Genomic DNA, 15,126 nt, shown 5'->3' with positions numbered 1-15,126 from the left:
GCTACAGTCCATGTTTCTATACAGCAATCCAGACAAATTGAAAAGACATTTTAGGGATAAGAACATTGACTTTGTTTAAAAAAAGCTAACCAGGTGTGTGATTCTTATTCACTCCAGATTTTTAGGTCTCTAGACCTACCAGATAAAGTCCTGGTGCATTTTAGGACGTATGAGCCTTTTATGATTTGAAGCCTGCCTTTTTTTCTTGCCTTGTTGAAAATATTGGAATGACATTTGAAGAATTTCCTAGAGCCCCAGTGGTAGCACATGTTGTTATATTGATGTCTGTATAACTGATAACATTCTTATGATGAATATCTAATACGTTTTTTTTTTGAGAAGGTCAGTACCATGTTTTGTAAAGTAAATGAAATTTGACATTTGTGTTGTTAACTAAAGAGAGGACTCCTGCTGAGGCACAGAAAGGAATGCTAATCATAAAGAGAAACAGGAAAGGATAGATGTATTGTGCTGAAAGCTCTGTCTAAAATATTATCAGGTTAACTAATTGAAGGGCAGATTAAGTTAACTTATGAAATGAGTAAACATTTCTATTTACTTTTTTCTCCAAGATTTAAAAATTAAAGTTTCTTTTCATTTTTTGAAAAAAGAGAAAGTCTTTTGGAGTATATCTTTGAAGGCTTGTTTCACTTGCTGGTTTCTTAGAGTGTAAATGAAAGGGTTTAATAAAGGGGCAACTGAGGTATAGATAACAGTTACACCTTTGGATAAAGTTACCCTTTCCTTTGCTGTTGGTTTTATGTAATTAAAGATACAGCTACCATAAGTAAGGGAGACCACAATTATATGAGAAGAACAAGTAGAAAAAGCCTTTGTTCTTTTCTGAGCAGAGGGGATTTTTAGAATGGTCTTGATAATATATGTGTAAGAAAGAGTCACTAACAGCAATGTGACTAGGAGTGTTAAAATAGCTAAGACAAATGAAAATAATTCCAGGAAATGAGTGTCAGTGCAAGAAAGCTGCAGCACAGGGGAAATGTCACACATGAAATGATCAATTACTCTGGAAGCACAGAATTCCAGTGTCAGTCCCAAGGCCAATGGTGGAAATGTAAATAGAAAGCCTGATGTCCATGAACTGAATAGAAGTTGGTAACACACTTTGTTGTTCATAATCACTGGATAATGTAGGGGTTTGCAGATTGCTACATAACGGTCAAAAGACATGGCAGCCAGTAGGTAAAATTCTGTAATTTCTAATAAGAGGAAAAAGAATAACTGAGATGCACAACTATCATAGGATATTGTTTTGTTTTTAGTCACAATGCTTATCAGGAATCTGGGAATACAGACTGTTGTCAATGAAGCTTCCAAGAAGGAGAAATTTCGGAGGAAAAAATACATGGGAGTCTTGAGGCGGGGATCTAGCAAGGTAAGAAGGATGATGGATAAGTTCCCCATTACACTCAACACATAATTTAGAAAGAGAAATACAAAAATCACAATTTGCAGTTGTGGGTCATCGGTCAGTCCTAGGAGAATGAACTCCATCTCTCTTGACTGATTCCTCATTTCAGATTTGAGTCCTATGAAATAGACATAGGAAAACAGCCCCAAAAGTGGAAAGAAGAAATTTTTTTTAAAAAACTACAAACAGAAAGATAAACATAGTCAGAAATGTAAACAAGTTTAAAAGGTTGATCCAATTTAACAAGACAGATGATACTTAAAATTATAGCATAGATCAACCTATGCAGCCTCTGATTGTTCCATTTGAGCCACAGTTATAACAGTATTGAATTTTTTCTTTTTCCCTATTTGCAATTGAAAGATAATTTAAATTTGAGCTGATCATCTCCAGATGAGCTGAATTCTGTTTAAATGTTCTAAATAAACATAAGTATGACTTTAAATGTATTTTCTTTGTATATCTTATAAATTATTGAAAAAATACTTATAACATCTAGAAAATTGTACCAATGTCAACTTACAGCGTTTATTCAAAAGTCCTTAGCTCACTAGAACACTTAAAAAATATGTGAAATATAGAAATAATGACAATTACATATTTTTATATGATTGAAATATTCTAATAATTAATATTCATTAATTATTTTGTCCCGATGTAGTACATCCCCATTGTTCCTTCATCTCATTTCACTTTATTATTTTTCTTTGGTTTCAAACACAGCAGTCTTCTCATATTAGTTGCATTTAATCAGGAAATTTTGACTATTGCATCTGCATGAAAATAGAAAAATCTATGACAGTTCTAAAGTCAATGGATTTTATCTGACTTGTACTTGCAGAATTGCTTTTTATATATGATCTAGATATTTATTGCTAATTATAAATGACTTACCATATCTTGGATACATTGATATACTTTTCTCCCTGTGGGAATATGGTAAAAACAGGAGTAAAAAATAAATGATGAGTATTTTCTCTCTTACAATATTATAAAAAAATTCAATATTTTAAGAGGAAATTTAATTCCAAAGGTTTTCTGGAGAAGAATTCTAAAACAGATATGTATTCTGGAAATTATCTGCATCTTTTAATATCTTTCACTTTCACTCACGCTCATTAAAATGACCCAGACATTACAAATAATTCAGTTAAAATCCTCTTTCAGGCCAGATAAGATTCATTTTCTGTCTTCTTTTCTTATATATTAAAATGAAGGAGAATATCTCCATAAAAATTCTAAGTGAAAATGCAATGCTCTAAATAGAAAGATGTTTTAGGAAGTTTCCCATATGAAAGGAACCTGAATTTTGTAACAAAGAATTCTTGCTTCAAATTGTGTGCTAACAATTAGAGCCACAGTTTTATCATTTTGCTCATAAGAGACACACAGGGATTAATTAAAATTACAAAAAAAAAATAATGCCCCCTAAGACTAGTGTCAGGGGGCATGTATGTAAAATATAAAATAAAAACAATAACAACCAAAAGAAAGAAGGAAGGAAATAAAAACTTTGAATTGCTTTAACCATAGAACTGAATTTCTTTGGGACACCTGGATGACTCAGTTGGTTAAGCATCCCACTCTTGATTTCAGCTCAGGTCATGATCTCACAGTTCATGACAGTGTGGAGCCTCCTTGGGATCCTCTCTGTCCCTCTCTCTCTGCTGCTCCCCCACTTTCTCTCTCTCTCTCTCTCTCTCTCTCTCTCTCTCTCTCTCTCTCTCTGTCAAAAATAAATAAATTTAAAAAACTTAATTTCTTTGACTGTAAAACAGAACAGATATTCCCCCCAAAAGGTAGCTAGAACTAATTTAAACTCTAAAGTTGATGCCAACAAGCATTTCACATATTCCACTTCCCTGGGACAATATGACCAATTCTACATGTAAGAGGGTTTACCCCAAAAAGAAACCTCTCTCTTGCTTCCTAGTCAATGTTAGGATTTCATTAATTTATGACACATGTCCCAAATTGAAGGTGTACGGCAGTACCTACATGTTTCCTTATTTTTAAATTTTGAAACAATATAAACGTAAATAAAAAGAACAAATACACAATGAAGATCTTTTATTCCTGCACCATTTGATCCTCCATTGCTCTCAGTAGAGTAGTATGTGTTTATGACAAAAAAGAATATGTTCTACTAGATAAGTACAATATAACCATTGCTATCAGGACATTAACATTGCTACATTATTAACATGTTCTTCTCCAATCCTATTTAAGTTTCACCAATTGTCTAAAAATTTTCTTTATACAAAAAAAATTCAATTTAGAATTACATGTTACTTTAATTACCATGTTTTAGTCTCCTTTAATTTGGAATAGTTCCCTAGTCTTTCTTTCATTTTCTTTTTTTTTAAGTTTTTTTTTTCAATGTTTATTTATTTTTGAGAGAGATAGAGTGCAAGCAAGGAAGGGGAAGAAAGAGAGGGAGACGCAGAATCCGAAGCACGCTCCAGGCTCTGAGCTGTCAGTATAGAGCTGGTCGCCGGGCTCAAACCCACAGACTGAGAGATCATGACCTGAGCCAAAGTCAGATGCTTAACCAACTGAGCCACCCAGGCGTCCCTGTCTTTCCTTCACTTTCAAGAATGTTGGTTGCAAATTCTTTTTTTCCTTTTTCTTTGTTTTTTCTTTAAATTGACTATAAGCACACGTAAAAATTTTTAATCCAGTGTAGTTAACATACAATGTTGTATTTGTTTCAGGTGTACAATATCCTGATTCAACAATTGTATGTATTACTCAGTGCTCACCATGATAAATGTACTCTTGATCCCTTCATCTATTTCATTCATCCCCTCACCCACCTCCCCTCTGGTAACCATCACTTTGTTATCTATAGTTAAGAGTCTGTTTTTGGTTTGTCTTTTTTTTCTTTCTTTCTTCATTGGTTTTATTGCTTAAATTCCACATGAGTGAGATCAAATGGTATTTGTCTTTCTCTGACTGACTTATTTTGCTTAGCATTATACTCTCTAGACTCATCCATGTTGACGAAAATGGCAAGACTTTATTCTCTTTTATGGCCAACTAATATTTCATTACATGTATATTTATATATATACACACATACACCTTCTTTATTCATCTATCCATGGACACTTGGGCTGCTCCTACGTTTTGGCTATTGTAAATAATGCTTCAGAAACATAGGGGTGCATGTATCTTTTCAAATTGGTATTTTCATATTCTTTGGGTCAATGTCCAGTAGTGGAACTAATGGATCTTATGGTAGTTATATATATATATATTTTATATATATATTTTTTATATATAATATATATATATAATATATATATAATATATATATATTTTTTTTAGAGATGGGGGCGGGCAGAAGGAAAGAGAGAGAGAGAGAGAGAGAGAGAGAGAATATCAAGCAGGCTTTGTATCTGTACAGAGTGTGTGGGGCTCAATCCTACAACCCTGGGATCATGACCTAAGCCGAAATCAAGAGTCAACTGACTGAGCCACTCAAGCACCCCACAACTTTGAATTTTTTAAGAAACCTCCATATATACTGTCTTCGACAGTGGCTGCACCAGTTTGCATTTCCACCAATAGCGCATGAAGGTCCCTTTTTCTCCACATCAGCAGCAGTACTTATTGTTTCTTTAGTTTTTGTTTTTAGCCATCCTAACATGATTTTTCCTTTTGTTTTCTTATGTCATGAGACATATCTAGAAAAATGTTGCTACAACCAATGCCAGAGAAGTTATTACCTGTTCTCTCTTTTAGGAACTTTATGGTTTTATGTCTTACATTTAGGTCTTTAATCTATTTTGAGTTTACCTTTGTGTTTGGTGTAAGAAAGTGGTTTGCATGTAGCTTTCCAGTTTTCCCAGCACCATTGGTGAAGTTTTTCCCATTTTTTCCCAGTGCATATTTTTGCTTCTTTTTGTCAAAGAGTTATTGAATCATGTGTTTATTTCTGGGCTCTTTATTCTGTTCCATTGATCTAGGTGTCTACTTTTCTTCCAGTACCCTATGGTTTTGATTAGTAGCTAGCTTTTTAATGTAACTTGAAGTCTGGAATTGTAATATCTCTGATTTTGTTCTTTTTCAAGATTCTTTGGCTATTTGGGTTTTTTTATTTTTGTGGTTCCTTACAAATTTTAGGATTGCTTGTTTTAGTTTTGTGAAAAATGCTGTTGGTATTTTGATAGGTATTGCATTAAATGTGTAGATTGCTTTGGGTACTATAGACATCTTAACAATATTTGTTCTTTCAGGCAATGAGCATGGTATATCTTTGAATTTGTGTCATCTTCAATTTCTTTCACCATTGTTTTATAGTTTTCAGAGTACAGGTCTTTTACCTCTTTGGTTAAGTTTTTTCCTAGGTATTTTATTTATTTATTTATTTTTGGTGTAATTGTAAATGAGTTTCTTTTCTTTTCTTTTAATGCTTTTTTTACATTTATTTTTGAGTAACAGAGTGAGACAAAGTGTGAGCGGGGGAGGGGCAGAGAGAGAAGGAGACACAGAATCTGAAGCAAGCTCCAGGCTCTGAGCAAGCTGTCAGCACAGAGCCTGATGCAGGGCTCAAACCCATGAACTGTGAGATCATGACCGGAGCTGAAGTCCAATGCTCAACTGACTGAGCCACCCAGGTGCCCCTAAATGGGTTTGTTTTCTTAATTTCTCTTTCTACTGCTTCATTATTGGTGTATAGAAATGCAACAGATTTCTGTGCATTGATTTTATATCCTGTTTTCTTACTGAATTCATTTATCAGTTCTAGTAGGTTTTTGGTGGAGTCTTCAGGGTTTTCTCTATATAGTATGCCATCATTGCAAGTAGTGAGTTTTGCTTCTTCTTTACCAATTTAGATTCTTTTTATTCCTTTTTCTTGTCTGATAGCTATGGCTAGGACTGCTAGTACTATGTTGAATAAAAGTGGTGAGAATGGACATCCTTGTCTTATTCCTGACCTTAGGGGAAAAGCTCTCAGTTTATCTCCATTGACTATGATGTTAGCTGTGAGTTTTTCATGTATGACCTTTATTTTATCGAGGTATGTTCCTTTCACACCTACCTTGTTGAGGGTTTTTATCATGAATGAATATTATACTTTGTCAAATAGATGCTTTTTCTACATTTATTAAAATGATTATATGATTTTTATCCTTTCTTTTGTTAATGTGATATAACATATTGATTGCTTTGCACTACCCTTGTATCTCAGGGGAAAAAATCCCACTTGATCATGGTGAATAATTATTTAAATGTATTTTTGGGTTTGGTTTGCTAATATTTTGTTAAGGATTTTTGCATCTATGTTCATCAGAGATATTGGCCTAGTTTTCTTTTTTTAATGTCTTTATCTGGTATTGGTATCAGAGTAATGCTGACCTCATAGAACGAATATGGAAGCTTTTTTTCCTCTTCTGTTTCTTGGAAAATTTTGAGAATACATATTAACTCTTCTTTAAATGTTTGGTAGAATTCACCTGTGAAGCCATCTGGTCCTTGACTTTTGTTTGTTGTTTTTTTTGTTTTTGTTTTTGTTTTTGTTTTTTTGATTATCAATTCAATTTCATTGCTGGTAATTTATCAGTTCAAATTTTCCTCTGGTTTCAGTTTTGGTGGCTTATATGTTTCTAAGAATTTATACATTTATTCTAGGTTGTCCAATATTTTGACATAATTTTTCATAATATTCTTTTATAATTCTTTGTATTTCTGTAGTGTCAGTTGCTCTTTCTCCTCTTGCTTTTGTGATTTTGTTTATTTGAGTCCTCTTTTTTTGAGTCTAACTGAAGGTTTATCCATTTTATTGATCTTTTCAAAGACCCAGTCTCTATTTTTTTAGTTTCTATTTTGTTTATTTCTGCTCTAATCTGTATTATTTTCTTTCTTCCACTGGGTTTATGTCTTATTTATTCCTATTTTGATATAATATTTGTTGTTTGAGATTTTTTCTTGCTTCTTGAGATAGACCTGTATTGCTATAAACTTCCCTTTTGGAACCACTTTTGCTGCATCTCAAAGGTTTGAACCACTGTGTTTTCATTTTCATTTGTTTCCATATATTTTTTGATTTCCTGTGTGGCATCTTGGTTGACTCATTTATAGTTTAGTATCATGCTATTTAACCTTCATGCATTTATGTTCTTTCCAGGTTTTTTCTTGTGGTTGATTTCTACTTTCACAGCATTGTGGTCAGAAAAGATGCATGGCATGACTCCGATCTTTTTGAATTTGTTGAGACTTGTTTTGTGGCCAAACATATGATCTATTCTAGAGAATGTTCAGTGTGCACTTGAAAAGAATGTGTATTCTGCTGTTGTAGGACAGATATATCTGTATGTTCTGATATATCTGTAAAATCCATCTCATCCAATGTGTCATCAAAGCCAGTTTCCTTATTGATTCTCTATTTGGATGATCTAGCCATTGAGGTAAATAGGGTGTTAAAGTCCTTTACTATTATTGTATTATTGTATTGTATCAATTAGTTCTTTTATGTGTGTTATTAGCTGCTTTATGTATTTGGGTGCTTTCATGTTTGGTGCTTAAATAATTACATTGTTATATCTTCTTGCTGGATTGTTCTCCTTATGATTACATAGTATCCTTTGTCTCATTACGTCTTTGTTTTGAAGTCTGTTTTGTCTGATATAAGTATTGCTACTGCAGTTTTTTCACAGCCATTTGCATGATCAAAGTTTCTCCATCCCCTTACTTTCAATCTGCAGGTGTCTTCAGGCCTGAAATGAGTCTCTTGTGGGCAGCATATAGATGGGCCTTGTTTTTAACGTTTCCATCACCCTGTGTTTTTTTATTAGAGTATTTAGTCCATTTACATTCAAAGTAATTATTAATAGGTGTGCATTTATTGCCATTTTGATACCTGTTTGTGTTTTTTTTTGTAGCTCTTCTCTGTTTCTTTATTCTCTTACTCTCTTCTCTCAGTTTTCTGGCTTTCTTTAGTGATGTACTTGTATTCCTTTCTCTTTATTTTTTGTATATCTATTACTGCTTTTGATTTGTAGTTACCATTAGGTTTGTATATAACATCTCCTGCATATAGCAGTGTATATTAAGTTGATGGTCGCTTAAGTTTGAACCCATTCTCTACTCCTCAACCCCCCATGTTTTAGGTATATGGTGTCATACTTTATACCCTTTTACTTGTGAATCTCTTGACTGTTTTTAGGGCTGGTTTTGTTGTCATGAACTCCTTTAACTTTTGTTTGTTACTGGGGGAACTCTATCTCTCCTCTGTTCTGAATGATAGCCTTGATGGATACAGTATTCTTGGCTGCAAGGTTTTTTTCCTTTTAGTACTTTGAATATATCATGCCATTCACTTCTGGCCTGCAAATTTTCTGCTGAAACATCAGCTGATAGACTTATAAGTGTTGCCTTCTATGTAACTATCTTCTTTTCTGCTTGTAAAATTCTCTCTTTATCACTACATTTTGCCATTTTAATTAGTATGTGTCTTGGTGTGAACTTCCTTTGGTTGACTTTGTTGGGGAATCTCTGCTTCCTGGAACTGGATTTTTGTTTCCTCCCCCAGATTCAGGAAGTTTTCAACTATTATTTCTTGAAATAAATTTTCTGCCTCCTTTTCTCTCTCTTTTCCTTCTGAGATCCCAATAATGTGAATGTTATTAAACTTGATGTAGTCACTGAATTCCCTAAATCTGTTGTCATGTTGCATAATTTCTTTTCTCTCATCTTCTCAGCTTGATTACTTCCCATTATTCTGTCCTTAAGGTTGCTGATTTGTTGTTCTACTTTCTCTAGTCTGCTATTTGTTCCATTTAGGGTTTTTAAAGTGTCATTTATTGTGTTCTTCATCTCTGATGGTTTCCTTTTTATCTTTTTGTTAAGGGTCTCGCTGAGATCCTCCACCCTTTTCTCAAGACCAGTGAGTATCTTTACGATCATTAACTTCTCTATCAGGCATATTACTTATCTCTATTTCACTTAGGTCTCTTTCTGTGGTTTTGTCCTATTATTACATTTGAGATATATTCCTCTGTCTCATTTTTTCTAATTCTCTGTGTCAGGAAAGTCAGCTGCGTCTCCTGCTCTTGAAAGTAATTGCTTTTTGAAGAAGAGGTCCTGTAGTATCCTGCAGTGGCATGCCCTCTGCTCACTAGAACCTGGTGCTTCATGGGTGTCTCCTATGTGTATTGTGTTGCGTGTGCCCTGCTGTTGAGTCTTGGCCACTTTTTCCTTCATTCCAATCTTCTGCAGTGGCTCTCTTTGCCTGTTGTGGGTAGCCTTGTGTCCCTGGGGTGTTAGTGGATCAATCTGTGTCTGCTTTGGGCTGCATTTGGTCAGACCAGGTATTTGCCAGAGATGCAGCGGCACCCAAGTACAGGGTGATTTTCCTGTGTGGTCTCCTGAGAAGCTATCCTTGGTGGGTGGAGCCTGCAATCAGACCAAATGTCCTCCCCCAGTCCACTGCTGGGACCACAGTGGACTGCTGTGTGGTAAACTTCCTCTAGCCCCAGGGCACTTTGAAGTGGTCCTGGCCCTGTTGCGGCTGTTTGCACACCGTCAGGCTTGTGCCTGGTTTGTGCCTCCAAGAACATCTTGGAGGGAGTGGGGCACACAGTGCCTGCAAAGTTTGTGTGCCAGTGACAAGAGACAAGTCACTGCCACTAGGACCAGGCTGGTGGGGTGGGTTGTGTAGTTTTAATGAGGTGTGTGCAGGTCTTCCACGGGAGGGGCTCAGCAGCACCACTGGGACTGAGGCTCTGCGAAGCGCACAGGACCAGAGATGCAGTGTTGGCAGAGTCTGCACTGGTCTACAACCATCAAAAAATAAATGAAAACAGAAACAATAACAAAAAATAGCAGCCTTGGGGAAGGAGAAGAATCTGAATTCCAGAGTTATCACATTATTGGATTCAAGTATCTAGTGTTCAACAACAACAAATCACAAGTCATAAAAAGAAACAAGAAAATATGGCGCATTCAAAAGAAATCAACAGAATTTTTCCCTGAAAAAGACTTAATGGTGGATCCACTAGACAGAGTTTAGAACAACTGTCTAAAGGTGTTAAAAGAATTAAAGGAAGATGCGAAGTCAAGAAAGCAAAGTATGAACAAGATGGAAATATCAAAACTGAGATAGAAAACCTAAAAGAAAGCAAAAAGAAATGATGGAGATGAAAATTACAATAACTAAATTGCTATAAAATGATTGGTCTTTGCAAAAATACCAAAAATCTTGAGCTCTGTTCTTTTTTACTCCCTCATAAATATAGAATGGTGACTGCATCCAAGTTCAAAATACTTAATATTCTCAAAAATATTGAAATATTTACAAAGTTGACTATGAGTTTAGCATAAAGAAAGTTTCTGAAATTTTCACAGGATAAATTCTTGAAAGTATCCTTTCTAATTATTATGGAAATGAGCAAGAAATTAATAACAGACAAATAGAAAGTGACCAAATACTTGGAAATTAAGCAATATACTTTTATATAGCCAATTGGTCAAAAAAGGAATCAGAAAGGAATTAGAAAAAATTTTAAACTATATGATAATAAAATGTAGCATATCAAAATTTATAGAAAATTTATATAATAAAATATATGCTTTAGAAAAGACAAAAGCTAAAAATTATTTAAGTCAGTGCTGTCCAAGATGATAGTCACTAATCACCTATAGCTATCAAGCACTTGAAATGTGGCTAGTGTAGCTGAGGAACTGAATATTTAATTTTTAATTTAATATTTATTAATTTAAATTTAAATGTGTATATCCCCATGTAGCTAGTGGGTATTGTATTGGATAGTACAGACCTAAGTAATCTTATTAGTAATGTAACAACAACAACAAAAAAGGTAAGCTACATCCAAATATATTTGATAGATTACTGAAATAGAATTTAACTACAAAAATGGTCACTTTTTGGGGGTGTATATAGTTTGATAAATTTGACAAACATATATAGCAATGCAGCTACCACTACAATTAAGATATAAAATATTTCCAGTATCCTAAATTGTTTTCTCTTGACATTTTGCAGTCAGTCACTTCTCACCATTAGCCCTTAAACCCACTGATCAGATTTCTGTCTCTGTAAGTCAGATATTTCCAGAATTATAGAACTAGAATCATAGAGTATCTAAATATTATATTTGGCTTCTTTCACTTAGCATAATATTTCTAAGATTCAATCGTGTTTTGTTTTGTTTTGTTTTACATACAACTAGTTTATTCCATTGTATGTATATACCACAATTTGTTAAAACATTTACTAGTTGATAGACATTGGAATCTCCAGGTTTGAGCATTAACATACAATATATTTAATAGATAAAATTCAGTTCACTTGAAAGATCAAAAGAATTTCACCAAAAATCCCACTGAATTCTCAATTTATTAATCTGAGAATATATTTTGCTTAATTATTATTCATAAATAGACCACTAGGTTCCAGAGTATAAAATCATTTACAATAAAGTCTAAAATTGCTTCTGTTGCTAATTCGAAACAAGACAATGTCTTGGGCTTGTATAAAACAGCTTGGGATTTTTCAGGGTTGCCCTAGGACAGTGAACTGCTAATGATCCTGTTAAATTTTTCACTTATTTTTCTAAATCACTTATGATACTCCTCTGGGATACTTTCACTTCAGCTTTTATCTGAAGTAGAATACAATGGTGTCTTTTATTGACAATAGTTAGTACTTTTGGAACCTTGATCCCCAAAGAAGAGGTTTCCCCCCAACTTTGTTTTGTTTCAATATAACACTTGAGTCTGTAGTAAGTAGAAAACGATAAAACTGCAGCATCATAAGTGTACAGATAGCAATATGGAGTCTTTCTTGGAACAGTTGCTTATCTTTCATTAAATGATGCCATGAGTTGTTTCAGTTGCCATATTTTATTTTATTTTAAAGTATAAGTACCTATTTTGAGGTTTTGAATGACAGCGGTCATAACAACAAAATTTTGCAAAATGCAACTTGTCTGGAATAGAAGATGGATGTCCATTAAAACTGTTAATACCTGAGTTCTGACCTTCAAAGTAAGTATGAATTTGAGGGAACGTGGGAATTCTTTACAGAAGTGTCATATGTACATGGTCGCTCCCACAAAAATCAATGATACTAAATAGATAATAGTATTTGTCCAGATTAGATAATAAATTATGATCATAAAAGAGTAAAGTCATAGGGCACCTGGGTGGCTTAGTCAGTTAAGTGTCCAACTTCGGCTCAGGTCATGATCTCATGGTTTGTGGGTTTAAGCCCCAGGTAGGGCTCTGTGCTGACAGCTCACAGCCTAGAGTCTGCTTTAGATTCTGTGTTTCCCTCTCTGCCCCTCCTCTGCTTGTGCTCTCTCTCTCTCTGAAAAATAAACATTAAAAAATAAAAAAGAATAAAATCATAATTAATTATGTTAAAATACATTTCTGCCATGCATACATAAAGGAACAATAGACACAATAAATTCAAGGAGGTAAGACAACTACAATTTTAACTTAACTTCAAAATCAGAAATGAAGTCAAATGCACAAGTCCAATTCAAGAAGTTGAATTTGACTACTACATTTATGACTACTACAGTTACAAATTTTTTTAATAGTAGTGTCATTTTATGGTTGTGTATTAACAAATGTTGTAATCTATTTTATTTATATATAGTTGCAACTAACCTTCATTTTCTCTGTTTCTCTTTATTAATTATTGCCCTGGGTAAAGTGATGTGGAAAAAATACTGAGCAATTCTTTTTTAAAATTTGAAATAATATAGTTCTAGAACATTCTGTTAGACCCATACAGTAATAGAAATTGTATGAATAACTCTGTGAGCATACCTTTTCAAGTCAGAAATAGAGCAAAGATGGGAGTTATAACAAGGAGATAAGTATATTTTTTTACAATAAAAGTTTGTGATCACTTAGTAGCTAAAGACTGCAAGTCTTTAATTGCTGTTAAAAATATTGAAGCTATTCCCTAATATCTGCTTTAGAAAATCACATTAATCATGGAACATCTTAGTTTTATTTTTTCCCCAAACAAGAAAAATTAATTAAACAAATAGCAGTATTAATAAGACAAATAAAAAAGAATAAAAATAACATGCTTTAGTAAAAAATGCTTTAGTAAACCATTTCTTTTAAAGGTCTGCAAGTAATACATATAATGAAATATACTGGCATGTTTAATATAAAAGGGGATAATATAACATGGAAATAAGTAGAATTGCTATACATAGAAAGGACAGGTAGTAATATCATGTTGGAAAGGGGGATTTTACTCTACTAGTCAAGATTCTTTTGGCTTATTTAAGAATGAAATTGACATGTGACAGATTAACAGGAGAAAATCAAATTAATTACATATTTATGGGTGGCTCCATAAGGATATGAGAATTATCAGCAGTCAGGCAATTGAGGCTTATGTGCCATTCTGAGCTAAGAAGAAGGGTATACCAGGGGCTGGGACTTTGAAGAGAAGGAAGACAATTCAAAGGAAAATGAAAAAGAGTAAGTATTTGGTAAAAAAATGTTTGCTGGCCCATACAGAAACAATGGGACGTACAGAAGAATTTTATCAAACAGACTTTGCTAACTTCCTCCCTCTCTACCACATCTAACTCATATTACACTGTAGTTATCTATGGTGATGGTTCCCTTTTTGGAGCAGGTCTTCTGTCTAAATTCTTTTAGGCATTTGAAGAGGAGGTAAAAAGAAAAACATTGTGAGTCTTCCATTTCTTAAAAATAATCTGCTTAAATCAATCATCGAGCCAAAGAGACAATTTTGAGGTGGCACATTTTACTTCCCTATAATAATTTCTGGATTATTCAACAATTTTACAAAGAAACCGCAACCCAGATTATGTAGACACATGTAGGAATACACTTCAAAAAAATTGAAAAAAAGACACAATATTTCTTATTAAAATATGTTGTCTGTTTTTGTCATGTGCTGCATTGTTTTCTTTATTATATATCCTGAAAAAACAACTGTACATTTTAATATAGCAGAGCCAGTCAAGAAAATTTATAATAATTATTATATACTTTCAGTGCACAAAAATTTCACTTTAATTAATGTAAATCAGTGCTGCTTAGTCATTGGCTACCACAGGAATTGTAATATAATTCTAAATCCTTCTTTTGAAAATCACCATGATACACATTCTAACACACAAAACAGCCTAGTGCATTTGTACAGGTGGAATAAAAATGATAGAAAAATACATTTAAAATAATTCATATTCTTTTATTTAAATTATGCATGCAGAGTTGAGTCCACTCAGGGGGAATGGGTAAAAATGTGTATTAACCAAAGAAAATATCCAAGTTCCAGAGAAAAGTTGTGAGAAATATAATGAGAACTAATGGATGGGAAAGAATTTAGAATTGACTGTAGCATGTAATTATGTGGCATCTCCAATTTCAGACTGGAGGAATCGTTTGCAAATTGGTAAAGAATATATACTTTTTTCTGCTTTAGGTAAACATAAATATTTAGTTAATTTATATATATTTAGTTACACTATAGATTTAGTATATATATTTAGTTTATATATTTATGTTAACTTATATATATTTAAGTTAATTTATATACACTTAGGCTAATTTATATATATTTATGTTTTATATATATATATATATATATATATATATATATATATATATATATATATATAGGTTGATTTGTCTTCTTATGTACATTTGATAGGTCTCATAAAAGAGAA

At 33.2% G+C, this 15,126-nt stretch overlaps 1 protein-coding gene and 1 long non-coding RNA gene across 2 annotated transcripts; both read right to left on the bottom strand.

The window, feature by feature from the left end:
* Nucleotides 1-308: 308 nt before the first annotated feature.
* On the bottom strand, nt 309-1,595 carry LOC101101485 (olfactory receptor 6C6-like). The gene has a single exon (XM_011284062.3). It carries the CDS (start codon nt 1,531-1,533, stop codon nt 595-597), a length of 939 nt encoding a protein of 312 aa, XP_011282364.1. The 5' UTR covers nt 1,534-1,595; the 3' UTR covers nt 309-594.
* A 348-nt stretch (nt 1,596-1,943) lies between these two features.
* Nucleotides 1,944-2,358, bottom strand: LOC123386831. The gene is made up of 2 exons (XR_006601274.1): nt 2,324-2,358; nt 1,944-2,202 (listed from the first exon to the last, which is right to left on the bottom strand). It is a non-coding gene; the product is annotated as an uncharacterized LOC123386831 (long non-coding RNA).
* Nucleotides 2,359-15,126: the final 12,768 nt, after the last annotated feature.

The sequence above is a fragment of the Felis catus genome, chromosome B4 (genome assembly GCF_018350175.1).
Source record: "Felis catus isolate Fca126 chromosome B4, F.catus_Fca126_mat1.0, whole genome shotgun sequence".
NCBI lineage: Eukaryota > Metazoa > Chordata > Mammalia > Carnivora > Felidae > Felis > Felis catus.
The sequence above is the reverse complement of the archived record's forward strand: the minus strand, read 5'-3'. Positions and strand labels throughout refer to the sequence as shown.

Bases quoted from the DNA above. Each gene is read 5' to 3' on its own strand.
- LOC101101485 (XM_011284062.3), bottom strand. From the start codon at position 1,533: ATGAGGAATCAGTCAAGAGAGATGGAGTTCATTCTCCTAGGACTGACC.